The 15405-nt window shown below is 42.1% G+C and overlaps 1 protein-coding gene across 2 annotated transcripts in view; it reads left to right on the top strand.

The window, feature by feature from the left end:
* Positions 1-15405, top strand: part of LOC138515804 (broad substrate specificity ATP-binding cassette transporter ABCG2-like) — a 961595-nt gene that overhangs the window by 324309 nt on the left and 621881 nt on the right. For both annotated transcript variants that reach the window (XM_069630540.1, XM_069630541.1), the window contains exon 4: positions 9996-10148. In XM_069630540.1, the coding sequence (XP_069486641.1) occupies positions 9996-10148 (153 nt within the window). The remainder of the gene's footprint in view (positions 1-9995; positions 10149-15405) is intronic.

The raw sequence follows: 15405 nt of genomic DNA on the forward strand, positions 1-15405 counted from the left end.
GAAGGGCGATTAAGTGATAATTAGCAGGATTCATCTGGTCGCCCTTCTTATAGATCAGTATTATCACTGCTGACTTCCAGGAGATTGGCAGGGCTGCAACTTTCATGATTTCTCCAAAGAGGACCGTGAGGATTTTCGACCACAGCGCAATATTGGATTTTAGGATGGCATTAGTGAGTCAATTTGGACCTTCTGCTCTAGATGACAAAGATCTCTTAATCAAATCCTACAAAATATCCTACTCACAGATAGCTTCCAAGCAACCTTCAATTTTTGTCAGCTATCCGAAGCAATCGGTCTCTCGTATATAGACCCAAAATAACTACATCAAGTGGTATCAGATATCGCTTGACTTTTCATTTGGGCCTATGGCATATTCAAGTTATTTATCAGCGACCAAAACTAACAGTAGTTTTGTTTGCAAGTGCATACAGAATCCTCTTCCCATCCTCTTGGTGGCAGTGATATCTATGCGCACAAGACAATTTCTGTAGTAATTTCTCAGTTTATTTGATTTTTTCCAATACTCTGAGCGATTTTAAATGAGTGTTTTAAACATTGAATGGCCTTCCTGAGGCCTCTTTTCCTGGACAATGTTTCCTCAATCAAACAGTGAGCATGCTGTTTGCACCTTGAGTGATCCAATGGCCCGGCTGATCTAAGTCCCACAAGAAAGCCACATAGTTGGATGGGGTACACCACCTAGACCACTCCTATTCTGGTATATCAGTCAACACACCCAGCAGATTATTATTCAGGGTGTTTCATCAGCCCCCAAATCTCACAACTCGATCTTTACTACAGTTTGTAATGAACCTGGAGTCAGTGTGGTGCACCCGCGCACTTGGCATGAGTGAGGGTAGCAGACAACTTATCGTGATTACTAGAGCTGCCCTCTACCACCTGAAACTCGCAAAAAGATCATCAGATAAGAACAGGTAGTCCAATATTGAGCCCAAGGTACCTCTAGACCAAATAAAAGCGGGGGGAATATCCCCACTTTCACTACCATTCACTATGTTTTGGTTCCAGCTTATGAGAAAAGCCAGTAATTTTTCACCATTATCGGGTGGCTTTTACAGGAGATCCTTGGCCCTTCCCCTTGAGACTCAATGCATTGTGGGTTGAAATTCCCTGTAAGTATTATGCCCACAGTGCCATGAACATTCTTAACTCTCCCCCAATAAGTCTGTCAATGAGTTCTAGGAAATCAATCATGTTCGAACTGGCGGGGTTCCAATAAATATTGATAACTAATATTTTCTCCTGGGTGGCCGTGCCATGCAGTGTTACCAAGGCAGCCAACAGATATTGTATAAAGGTAGGAATGGACACTAGACTGACACCTACTGAGGCCAGAACAGATATCTTGTATCCCTAACTGCCAGCTGTTTCACCGTTATAGATCTATCAAACCTTGCACGCTCTGTTAACAAAGTTTCTTGGAATAGAATGAGATCATGTTCGCCAAACAATACTTCATGGATTTAGATTTGAAGGAATTGGAAACCTTCATATTACAACCTGCGATTCTTAGTTCCCGACTTGCTATAGACTATTGTCCACCCCCCTCAACTTCTTGAACACTTGTCTAATTTTTTTCAGCCGCATCGCCCACATCTTTGACTTGGACTCCATTGAAAGGTTTCCCCCTTCTCGCAGAATGGCTGATGTATTTGTTGCTGTTGGTAGTGCAGCCGCATGACAGGACACTTCTAACCTCTTCTGCCCACAGGTACGAACTTGTTCTCTTATAGGAATTTCCTCATAGGAGATTTGGCGACCAAGTTACCCAACTCTGCGGAGGCTGCCAATAAAGCATCTGCACCCACTCTTGTATTCAAACCCAACTCCATGATGTAGGTACAATTATGGTGGGGAAAACAACATATTTAATGGCATTTGTCGCAAAGAGGTATAGGTTCGGGATCTTCTTTAGTGTCCATGATTGAGCTCCAATTTAAGGCCTTGAAATCTCTACCTCTTTTAAACTGCTGCATCCAGACCCTCTGTATTGCAAATGATTTTTAAGCTCCAAAGGGCTGAGAATTATTGAACGCAGCATTCGGGCCCCAGATTCTGCCCTGGGTTCCACAGGGGATAGAGTTTCCTGCTGAGGCTCTTTCAGCTCCCACTGATGTAAAGTCCTTTTCATTCCACTGACCTGGGCCCTGACAGGGGTGGGCACCAGGGCATCAGCCCCTGAGGCTGTTCTGTCCCCTTCTGTCGAGGCAGTTGTTGTCCTTCAGGGAAATCCCGAAAGGGAGGTCTTCTCTCGATGAAACATTGGTTCCTATTTTACAGCAGCAGTCTCATTGAGTGTTTGGATACCAGTGGTGACCTTGAACACTTCATTGGAAAGGCACTGCTCAGGCTCGGGGAAATTCCCGGACTGCATCCTCAGGCTCATATCAACACTGGCTACCATTTCTTTGTATTTTTTGCGTTTGTAAACAATTGGTTCTCAGGTTTCCGGTTCAATAGGTCGGCCTGTTTGAGTGCTGGTAGAGATTGTATTGACTGGCCCAGGGGAGATAAAGTGAGCACCCGCTCTTTGTGGGCCATCCTCAGTGGCTGAGTGCTGAGTTGCATTTTTAGAGTCGCAGGTGCTCCCACCTTGCATTTGCCGCTCCCTGCTAGCCTTTTTTCGTTCTATGTGGGCCATCCTCAGTGGCTGAGTGCTGAGTTGCATTTTTAGAGTCGCAGGTGCTCCCACCTTGCATTTGCCGCTCCCTGCTAGCCTTTTTTCGTTCTATGAGCTGTTTTGCACTTTGTAAATATCGTGAAGCAATCTTTGAGCTATATCTTTAAAAAATACCCGACTTTACATGGGAATTGTTCTGGTGGAAATTGTTGGTTGAGGCAAGCGATCAATTGGTTATCACTGTCATGCATTTTGTAGGTAGCATTTTATTGGTTTCATTCACTTTATTTTAAAGATACATGAACTGCATGTATGAATTGTATGTTTTTGCTTTTATATTCTCTTTTCTTAAAATGTATGTGTTTTTAGTGTTTTTATTGCTATGTATGATTGATGTGTGTAATGTTTTACTGTGTGGAAACAGAATAAATAAATAAAACTATGAGCCCATGAGCTGTTTTGCACATCTTTTTTACGGGGACGGTCAGGGAGCCTAGGCGGTTAGAAGTAGCTGCATTCTTTATTTTTGGACCTTTTTGGTTGTTTGTTTTCCGCTCCTGTTGCACCATGATTTGAGCTCTTTGGCCCTTCCTAGCCTTCTTTTTCCTTTTACACTTCTTACGCCCCTTGCCACTGGACTGTACAATGTCAACCTCTTCCATGACCACTTTCCCAGAATTCTCCATCAGATGTACCGCCGGTATAAATTGGTCCTCTGGGACCTCGAAGTCATTGGCCACCTGTGCCAATCTCCTAAATCCTAAAGGACGGATTTCGATAGCGGTGTATCATCCAACTCCGCCAAACAGCCGCTTGGAATTGAAGGGCTATTTCCCACCCCTTCTGAACCCTTCGGCTGTTGATTGATATTCGCTTGATTTTGTAAGTCCTTGCTGAGGCATTCCTTCTGCCCACCAAAATCAGTGATAGTTTTGTACACTTCCTTAATATCAGACTCTTGTTTCATTGCGTCCATCTTTAGGGCTTTGATTGCGTCCAGCACCACAGTATTTATAGCAGATTTCAAACCCTCCAATGATGATTCACAGCCACCCATGTCCTTTGATAATTTCAATAAGATCCCAGACTGCATCTGTACTTCACTTTTCAGTAGTTCAAAGACATTCAGTAGCGATTTTAGGACAAAAATTAAAGCTGACAGCAGTGCATCGGGCGAAGGATTGATGTTTTCACCCTCAACCGACTCTGGATGAGCAACATTCTTTGCTCGGTGGAGATGGGGGAGAGGTGTAACAGAGGAGTTTAGAATTCCAGTTTGCAAAGTCCCAGTTAACAGTCTGCTACTTGTCCTATCCTTCCCATATCCTGCCACACAGTGAAGTCCGATTCCTGCGCTCTCCGATCGTCTGTAAGAGCTCCCCTCCGAAGATAATATACCTTCAGTGTACTTTGGGTTTTACTGCCACTCAGCGTCTCCCTTCTCCCTTCTCTCGACAGGGAAAACCACCCAGAGACCAGAAGCACTGACTACCTTTAGCGGGCTAGCAGCTCGTAAAGTCAATTTGTGTTTCTTACCAGGATGCCGATGTTGCCCTGGACGCCGTGGACCACCGCAAACCACTTCGTGCGAGGACTGGCCTTTTTTGTAAGTCCCAATAGGCTTCAGGCAGTGACTCCTCCTTCACAATGGAAAGTGAAAAGTTGGTGCAGCCGACCATAATGAGACCACAGCCACCTCAGACTACTCAGTTTCGACCACTTGTGCCGGCATTCCGTGCGCGGACTGGCCTTTTAAGTCCCAATAGGCTTCAGGCAGTGACTCCTCCTTCACAATGGAAAGTGAAAAGTTGGTGCAGCCGACCATAATGAGACCACAGCCACCGCAGACTACTCAGTCTCGACAACTGTGTATGAAGCCAATCGGAAACTACAGGTAATTTATCATGGCTGTATCATTCTGTTTCCCTCCACCACGCCTTCCCACGGCGGTTAGATACAGCAACAATAGCATCTATAGTACAAGCTCTTTTATACGCTTCCTCTGCCATGTGTAGGGTATGAATAACTCTGTTTAAAAGACAGGGTTATATTTCAGAGTGTATTTCGCTATACATAGAGCACTGGAAAATGAAATGTTAGAGTTTAAACTATTCCAACAAGCTTTAAATGAACCAATTGGTAAAATACCCATACACATTTTGGCGTGAAGGGATCTCTGTGTTGAATGAAGAATTAAGCCAAGCTAATCCTCCAGAGAATTGCACTGCTTAATGGATAAATAAGTATATCTCATGGATATATTCAAACATTTGACAGCAATTCCCATGAAGACATTCATGTATGCAACTTTGTCACACTTCCTCTGATTTTTACCAGCAGTTTGTTGTAGGGTTCTTCTTTTTTCGAGTGAGATTCAGCTACAAATATGAGCAGGCTGTTCTACCATTACCTAGTAGTGACTGAGTGTGGGTTTGGTGTGAGCGAGCGTGATTGGTTGGTGAGTGCTTAGTTAGCAGAGTGTTTTTAGTGATGGGGAAAGGGTGTTTGTCTAGGGTGCAACCTTCATCCCTATTGTCAAATGAGCAAGTCTTTTCCTTTAATGCTTTTCATCTATTATGTTTGGTATAGCTAGTTTTCTGTGTTTGGCTCAGGCATCCTTTTTGCTGATTTGTTTATTTTTGTGTGCCCTTTTCCAAATGTCGGGCCCTTCTTTGAGTTGTGTAAGCCAGTAGTATCACCGAGCAACTAGGCTATGGACAATTAGGAGAGGATGAAAGAAAGAACAACAAGGAAAGAGACAGATACGCACAGAGAATAAAAACAGAAAGAAAACAATGACAAGTGGAAAGGAGAAAAAGAAGGGAATACACATAAAAAAATGGAAATATGAGAGAAAAGGAAACAGTAACCAAAGGAAAGGGCCAATGATAGCATCTGTCTCTCAGAATGTGTGCATTCATTGAGAGAGCGCACCCCAGGTCTTGTTCCACTTCATCCGCCGTGTCTAGAGATATTTTGAATGACTCACGAGAGAGGCAGATCTGATGAATCAGAGCTGAACATACCAAAAACCATTCCGAGAAATAAAGTTGGTACCCTTTAGTGCGCTCCTTGGGAAGAATTACTCAATCACTTGGTTATGTTAATTCCAATTTGTTTATTCAGTATAGGTTCTGGATACTCCATACACTTAAAGTTTCAATAAACAAACTTTGTCTCCCAAATTGTCTCCCAACACGTGTTTCCCCATGACTTTAGCCACGGTTCCTCAGGGGAGATTCTTGTGTGTAGATTCTTGTGGATTCAAAGATGTTCCTTTCTCTCGGTACGATTGCCTCTGTGCATCCGTGGTACCAAAAACCATGGCTAAGGAGACTTCTCATGTGGCTAGCAAAAAGCAGACGCTTCCTGATCTTGACCCTGGGGGGTGGTGTTCTACTGGAGGATCACATGGGGGCCAGGGGGGTCTCAGGTCAGGGAAATTAATTGGGAGAACCCTCTAACTAACTTCCCTAGTGATCCCACTGTCTTAGTGGCCTATTGCAAAATGGAAAACGTTAACAGAAAATGAACCAAGAACATTAGGGACTTCAAGTCCCATAATGCTCCAGGTACTGGGATGAGGAAGAGGAGCTCAGAGGTGCAGAACCCTGATGTTCAGACTAGTGGTTCTAATGGCCCACACCTGAGTGGGACTTTTGAATATTTAAGGCCCCTTCAGGTGCAGGCCATTAGAGGCAGTAGATGAAGTGGACAGCAGCAGTGGGAGAAGCAGAAAGAAGACACCGGGACTGTCGCTGTGATTTCAGGGAAGTGTGGTGCGGAAGAGTTAAAGAAGCTGGGAGTTTGCCTTGCAGAGGACACACAGCGGGAAGCGGTGCAGTTACTGGCTGTCCCATCAGAGAGAGGAGCTCTCCCTCCCCAGCGTCTTACTCAGTGGTTGGTCTTTACCGGGGCACGCAAGGACAGTGTCAAGCTCCAATTTCAATAAGTACGGACGGTGGAGTATGACTGGAGCTGTCTAACACACCAGACTTGATGTGAGAAGAGAGGACTGAAGCAGCAACGGGTCGAGCAAACGTACAAGGGAAGACCAGTGAGTTGGCCTTCATTAGATGACCCTGAGGCGCTCCACACTAGACCACTAGCTGCTATTTTGAATACCGAACTAATGAATTAAAGTATATGTGGCCTAATATACACATTGAAGGAAAGCGACGGGAGAAGAATTGTAACAACCATTGCCAAAGTAAAGAAAGGGCAATATTAAATACAAATTATAACCATCAATGCCCAAGTAAAGAGGGGGTAAAATTGGAACACAATACCAACCAGCATTAACTAAGCAAAAGAAGGCAATTATACGAAAAAAGGGGAAATCGTTTTCCTAAGGAGAGAAATGTGAATAAGACACATTATCAGCAGTTACCTGGTATGGTCCAGGTAGTAGAAAACCAAAGGTGGCAGGAGAGAATCCCTCCTTGTAAAAAACCTCAAGGGGAGACGAACCTAACCTGCAGTACAATTGGCAAACATACCAGTGGAACCAACAGCATCAATGTGTATTGTATCCTTAGGAAAAAAGTCATGAAAAAAGGTTGTGAATTTCAGTGTTGGTGAAAGTCAAAGATTTTATTTAAAGTTTGAAGCAAGCCTCACCACAGAGTACTTGTAGTAGCAATAGGAGTTTTTATCCTGGCAGGTGAGTACAACAGGAAATGGATTGTTAGGGGTAGTCCTGGCAGGTTAGTGGACCAGGAAGAAGATACTGAAGTACTTATATTGTGGTGAAAGGTTGTGGTGGAAAGAAAGTGGCAAGTCACCTAATGTGTTTGATGAACTATGGTAACATATTGTTGTTTATAAAGAAAAAATGTGAAGAAGTTGAATTTTCCAATAGGGAACGTTATATTGAAATATTCACTAGAAGTGTGAAAACAAATACTTTTTGGTTTGACAATGAAGAGCTTATGGAAAACTGATGAACCATGTTTAACAGCGGGACAATACATTTGCCAAGTGAGAAACTCATGGAGTGAAGAAACCTTATGTTGAAAGCAAAACGTGGCTATTGTGAGGAACTTTTGTTTTGGCTTTGTAGATGCATTGAATTATTGCAAATAACTTTATTGACTGAAATTTTGATTTGGGAAATCCTGTTTTAATCCTGGGGAAGGGGAACCGACCCTGGTTACAAGGATACATGATTCTAAAGTTTCTGTATGAATCTGCTGTTATTTTGTTGAGTTTGAACAGTCATACGATGTCTGTATGATTTTGCGGTATGTATAAGTGCGAGGGGCAGATATATTTTGTTATTAGAGTGTTTTTCTTTAGTCTTAGTTTCATAGGCAAGGAAAACTTTGTTCGCTTAGGGAGAGCGAGGCGTTAACCACACCCATATAATAAAAATGGCTACTTTTGAAATACCTCTAGCACACCTGAAAACATAACTCCCAAGCTCAGTGGCACATGTTGCTTCTATTCCTTCAGCACCTTCTGTCTGGGATGTCGAGGGGCAAGTTCTTCTAACTTAGTATGTTAAGGCGCTCCTGACTCTTCTGCTCTGATCTCTTGCATTGGTAGTCAGCTAGCCTGTTTGGGAAGTCATTTGCATTGCTGTGTTGTACTGTCTGCTTCACAAACAGGTCAGATGTTATGCCCAGTTTGAATACCATGCTTGTTCCCAGGTTAAATGTGTACTCTGCTGTAGCCTGCTCGGCTCCTTGTATTTATACCCTGACGTTTTCATCCCCAAATGTACATCATTTTTTTAATTTTACCTCTTTCTAAATTCAGTGTAACATCAAAATGGTGGTGGGGACCCCTGTAGCCCCATTCATCGCCAACCCCTCACCTAAAAAGCATTATCCTTGTTCCCAAACATACTGTTTGTACTTGTTTTTTTTTTTTTATTATGTATTTTCAGTGAATTGCTTAGGGATGAATATTCTGCACTGAAAAATGTGTGTGGTAAATATTATACAATGAACACTCTGGGTATCGACCACTTGCCTTGTCCCTCAGGTCTAACCATGGACTGCTGAGCCTTAGGAGCAGCCTGGTGGAATTTGACCGTCACAGCATCTAGCAACATGCACAGTCCACCGGTATACTGAGCCCATATCCCATGTGCTGCTAGGTTCCCCTGAGGGCTTTTCGAGAAAAGCCTGTTGAGTCATCAGGAACTAGTTCCATTCTTAAACAAGAGCGCAAGCTGAAAATATCACTCGGCTTCACACAATAAAAAACATTGATGCTAATACTTTTTTTCAACATTATTGAAGAAAATAGTAGCAACAATGCGCTATGAAATGATGCCAACTTACAAATTGATTGGCCTCTTTATGTACTGAATTGTATGATCCACAGTGTGATCTCTTCTTCTTTGAGAGATTGTGGTAAGATAGCTCCATGAATGGGAAATCCATGGGAATAACTTTACACACAACCAAGAAATTGAACTACCCGATGCGTATGGTGACATGTGCCTGAAGAAACGTGTGAGCTCTACGCGTACTATTAACATCAAGTGTCCTGAAGATGGATCCGAGGGAGCACACAAACTAGATTTGTTCATGGCTGTGTTCTTTTTCGAATCCAGAAACACCCAGTTGTCTAGACACGAAATAGAGAGGGCCAGTACTCGGGCATGTACTGTGAATATGCCTCTCACTCCCGCTACTAACCTCACACCATTTCCTCTAAATAATAGGAGATAGACAATATCCTTTGTGCTTGTGAAAGATCAGCATAGTATGTCAGTCGGATACAACAACTATGTTTTGTGTATTTTATCATTTTGAATGTGGTTTTAGATGTGTATATTGATTAAAATAGGCATATACTTTCACTGACTCTGTGCCACTGTCTAAATAATATTAGACATATCCATACAGTTTGACTTTGGGACATCCACCGCAGATGTGTGCAAAAGTAGGGTAGCCGCTTGTGGAATTTGTATGCTGGTTGAGTGCACTTACGTAGAGCAATACTGCCCTGATTGCACTTCCCCCTTCACTCCCCCTGGCACTTCTCCTCTCCCTCCTCCCCCCCTGCACTTGCATGATCTGGATGACACAAGGCCTAGTCAGATTGTTTGTTTTTGTCCTCCCTCTGTCTTCCCTACTTTGTCTTGTCGCGCCTAGAAAAACTAGCATTATAAATGACTCATCATATCATATCATGTTTCTACCAATTTAAATTGTATTTTGAAGTACCAAAAGTTACAACAAAAATGAAAAGTATCTTTTGCAATTTTCTTCTGGACAATGATGGTCTCTGTTCTATAAAAAATACATACATGTCATATGAGATGCCGTTTTGATAACAGTAAACATTTATTAGAAGAGCTGCACAAATATTACAGTATTTCATGTTTTCTCACAAGGATGATATTGTGATGGGGACCTTAACTGTGAGAGAAAATTTGCAGTTCTCTGCAGCACTTCGACTTCCGCGCTCCATTCGACAGAAAGAGAAAGAGGAGCGAATCGATCAGATCATAAACGAGCTGGGTTTAACCAAAGTAGCACATTCTAAGGTAATTAACAGTTTCATTTGCTTACTTCCTTTGTCGTAGAAAATGTTGCTGAACACAGAATCCTCCATGTTGTGATTGGTTTACATAGAAACACAATAGGCTGGGGGAACCCCTCCAGTGTATAGCTGGACCTTTGCAGTGAACACTATGGTATATGTAATCAAAAGTATCAGTATAACATAATATCACAACATCTTGTCTTTCGAAATGTTTCTTTTCTTTGCAATACTTCATATGCAGTGCTTCAGAAGTAGAAAGTATGGCCGATGCATTTCAGACAACTTGGCCATCATAAGGGCCGAATCTGTGTTACATATAAGCAATAAATTCAAGCACACGACCTGATCTTCAAGCAGCGCGTGTAAATAATGAACTGGTATTCACCCTTCTGTTACTTATTTTGCTAAGGCTACAGCTTGGGATCCTCCTTGCAATCCAGTGTTTGCGTGAAGCATAACCTCAATCCACCATCCATCAGAGTATGGCCTTCTGTTTTTGTGCATAAGGAAGCTTCTAAATGCTGTATACTACTGATATGACATCATGAGCACATATTACATTGGGGGTTCTGTTCACCTCCATGTTCTGGATGGTATCGTAGGCAACTCGCTGTCATTGTCTATCAGACACCACTTGGAAAGCTTTGGTGGAATATATTCCTGTTGTTGATAGTTGCATCAACAATTTTGTAGATAATTGGTTTTGCAAAGTAAATGAGCCTAGTTAAACCAGTGTGCGTAAACACTGACCCAACCAAATTTCACTCAAGTTCAGAGTTTGCAAACCTCTGAGAGTTTGGGAAAAGTTGGAGGGTAAACGATCAACGGAGGAACGGGCATCGGCCCTGGGATGGGAAAGTTGCAAAGAAAGGAGGGTGTCTGACAGATGACAACTGGTTAGGAATCAAAACATTTATATCTCAATTCATGGATTATTTGCGCAGAAAATAACCGGATTTGTGCGCCATTCTGCCTCAAATACCCATTTGTTAAACAGGGATTTGCGGGCAGAATGGCGCACAAATCCCGTTTTTTTCAGCGCAAATAATCCATGAATTACCACTTTAATCTGATAGTTATGTTTTGGGTGCCGTCATGCAATGTATATGCCAATTTTGCAAGCAGTGTAGGCTTAAATAGTTTTAATATCCGTTCATTATTACATGTTGCATAGATAACTAGGGTTTTGATTAGAGAGGTAGAGAAACACTTGTTTTAATGATATTCAGCAATGGACTGGGTTATAGGGAACTATGGAGATTTCCCAGTAGGTCTCTGCACCCTGGGCCTCTTTTGTGTGGTAACCTATTTTATTTCAAAATGTTCTCATAGGAAAAGGGTTGGGCCTGCTGAACATTTACAATATGGGGTTCACTTAGAAAATGATTTCCAGGGCCTCTTTTGGTTCCCAGTCCACCTCTGATGATATTGTCTGCCGTTGTCAGTGATAGTGGACGGAAATTAGGGGGAACTTAAAAAAGGGGTTAATTTGAGGGAATTGAGCCTTGGGATGGGCAATATTGCATGAAGGTTTGGTTTAGAGGTGCGTATAGCATATTCAGAAAATTCCATAGCTGAATGTGATGGAGATTTTATACACATTCTGGAGAAATAATTTCATTCCAAGAGCTATGCCTCAGAAATATACATTTTTACTTTCGAGTGACAAGTAGAGAAACTGGTGAAGGGTCACGGCTTGTCACAGTGATAATAATAATAATAATTTGTGCAATACTTTCTGTGGAAGAAGCTCACGATAACTGTGACTGCATGTAGGTTTTAATGGTTCTCTTTTATTCATGCTATAATGCTTGAATCATTTGAGGCTGCACTACACATAAGTTAGCCAAAACCCATTGCCTTTGAAAAATGCTTGTTTATATTTATTTATTTAGTTATTTTAATGTAATGTTATTTATTTATTTGCCCGCAGACATCAGTGCGCACATCAACACAAGGACATTTCAGAGGACAGGACAAATCAGAAAGAGACCTATTACCCGAATAATAGAGTTGTTAGGCATTTTCGGAAGATTACTATCCATTCCCCCTTGCTCGTTTAACCCTGGGGAAGACTAGGCGTTGGGTATTACTTGATCGGAGGGGTCTGCATGGTTCATATTGGTTGAGGCTATGATTGAGGTAGAAAGGTGAATTTCCATAGAGACACTTTTGGGGGAAGGTAATTATTTTAAACTTACTCTCACAGCCACTGACAGCCAGTGTACTTTTTCCTAGCACTAGAAATCTGCACCCTTCTCTGGATATTACTGGCAATCCTGACAGCCTCATTTTGTATCATCTGGTACTTGTGGATGCAATCTTTACTGGCACCACTTAGGAGAGCATTACAATAGTCCAGTCTGGGCATGATGATAGCCCTAACCAAGTTTTCGCAGATCTTGTGTGTCACAAAGGGTTTAATTTGCCTCGGCACTCTCAGGTGATACTGGGACTTGTTAACAGCACCATCCACATGTGCAACTGCTCCAAAGGAGGCTTCTAGGAAGACACCAAGGGTCTTCACCTTGTCCAACACAGGGATACAACTGCCGTCAACAACAAGGTTTGAATATTTAGGGTCCTAGTTTTCCCTGGCTTTCATTGATCTAAAAATCATTTGTTCAGTTTTAGCACTATTCAGGCACATCCAGTGTGTTATCCAGTTCTTAACAGACATATATATATATAAATATATATATTTATATATATTAAAGAAAAACTTTGTTAAGGGACGTTATAGTTAAGTTGCACTACTAAAAACCTATTCAATTCACTAAAACCACTTTACAAACGTGCCATTATGGTTCAAAGTAAAACCGAAAACCCCCTGAAATTCGCCAGTTATGGTAGGCTAAGCACCCATACCTGCCGGCACCACTGTGCACTGCTAGCACTAACACCCAGGACATGAAAGATGGCATCGCAAATGTCATTGATGACATCACTGATGATATCACATGTGTAGCCCATTTTCAGTAAAAAAAACGTTGTTAAAGGGACGTTATGCTTCAGAGTAAAACCAAAAACCCCTTCAAATTCGCTAGTTATGGTAAGCTAAGCAACCATAACTCGCGCCACCTACTTGGGCAGCTGGGCGTAACAATACAAGTAGACTCAAAACTTAGTTACAGTGCCTGACACAGGCTATTACAAAACAGAGGTAACTCACAACAAATGATACAAGTGATACAGTACATATAGGATCAAGATGGGTAAGCGTAGAAGAATACCGTTTTAACATATGTATAACATGAATATCGTTACATATCATTGTTGTTCAGCCATTTGAGAGTGCTACATCTAAATCTAGTGTAGGGTAATGGGCGTCTGAGGTCAGGTGGGAGTATGTTCCATGATTGTGCAGTTCTAACAGGGAAGCTAGAACCAACCGCTGTGGTAAGTTTGACTCTCGGGACTTCAAGTAAGAAGGTGTTGGCAGATCTCGTCAGTCGGTTTGAGGGTCTCCAGTTGATTCTTTCAGCTAGGTAGGGGGGTGCTTGATTGTTGAGGCATTTGGATGTGAGAGAAATAGTTTTAAGGAGGATTCTGTCCTATATCTTTAGCCAGTGGGCCTCAGTCCGGTGTTTGGAGATATGCTCTCTACGTGGGATATTCAAAGCTGCTCTTAGGGCATTATTTTGTAATCTCTGGAGTTTGTCAATGACTGACTTATTTGCACCTGAGTATAGGGTGTTGCAATAGTCCAGTCTGGACATGACAAGGGCATTGGCCAAGGTGAGGCAGCTGGCACTGGACAGGAATGGTCTGGCAGCACGGATTAGTTTACACGTGTAAGTGGTTGTAGAGGCGAGGGAGTTCACTTGCTTTTTAAGGGTGAGAGCTGAGTCGAGGTAAAAACCTAGAGTTTTAACCTCTCGCATAACCTTAATAGTATTATTGTCGATGTTAAATGAGGCATAGTCCGGGGTGAGTTTGGTTAGGTTATGGTCTGATCCGAGGAGCAGGATTTCAGTTTTATCGTCGTTCAGGCAGAGGCCATGGGTGGCCATCCATGCCTGAATGACGATGTATATTTTATTCACCAAAGCCAGGTCCACTTCATAGTAGTTGCCCGAAAGGGGTATGAAAGTTTGTCTTCGGATCCAAGATGTCGGGCGCATCCACACATTCTGACCCACATCACGGCTCGCTGCAGCCAATCAGCAAAGACGTTGCGTGTCCGACCCAAAAAAATAGAAATATTTTTGGGTCGTTTTGAAGGAAAGTACTGGACGGATTGTCACCAAATTTACAAAAGCACGCTTTTGGGACCAAGCACCTGCCGCAAATTTGGTGAAAATCCGTCTAACGGTTTGACCTGTAGGCGTGCGCAAAGTTTTTCCCCCATTCAGTCTATGGGGAAAAAAGACGTTTTGGGAACCCCCCATAACATTTGCCCCCCTGCACCAAACATCACCAAACTTTCCAAAATAATTCAGAGTGCCCCATATACTTTTTTTGCAAAGTTTGGTGAGGATTCGTCCAGGGGGAGCGGAGTTATAGGCCGCCCAAAAAATGCTCTTCCTATGGAAACAGCAACTTGACCATAACTATACAGCCACTACTGTGTAATATATATATATATATATATATATATATATATATATATATTTTTTTTTTTTTTTTTTCAGTGAAAAAAACTTTGTTAAAGGGACACTATGGTTCCAAGCAAAACCGAAAAACCCTTGAAATTTGCAAGTTATGGTAAACTAAGCAACATAACTCGCGCCACCAGCGTGCACTGCTAAGCCTAACACCCAGGACATCAAAGATGACATCACAAATGTCATTGATGACATCACTGATAACATCACGTCTGACTCTCCCTTTTTTCCTTTCCTGACATATCTAGGCCACATGATTTTCTTCAGTAACAGTCAATAATAACTTTGACTTTATGTACATGTAATATGGAACATACTGAAACTCTTCTACTGAACTTGATGTCCGCGAACTCTATTAATGTCCGCGGACATGTTCGGAGAACAGTACCACTACCTAAAAACTCTGGGGGGGTATGTTTGATTCTTACATCATAACATAGGAACATTTAACAAATTCAAAAATCAGCACACATACGCATTATATGTAGTAATACATAAGAAAGGTAACCCATATATGTAACACACTAACCATTCATTTAAATGCAATATGTTCTAAAATGGAATATACCACAAGAAGATAAATTGGCTTCCAACATAATTACCTCAGAGACACTACGGCACCAAGAACAAGACCAGACCTACAGAGTACTT

Source organism: Ambystoma mexicanum, chromosome 6q (genome assembly GCF_040938575.1).
Source record: "Ambystoma mexicanum isolate Mex_15411 chromosome 6q, UKY_AmexF1_1, whole genome shotgun sequence".
Classification (NCBI taxonomy): domain Eukaryota; kingdom Metazoa; phylum Chordata; class Amphibia; order Caudata; family Ambystomatidae; genus Ambystoma; species Ambystoma mexicanum.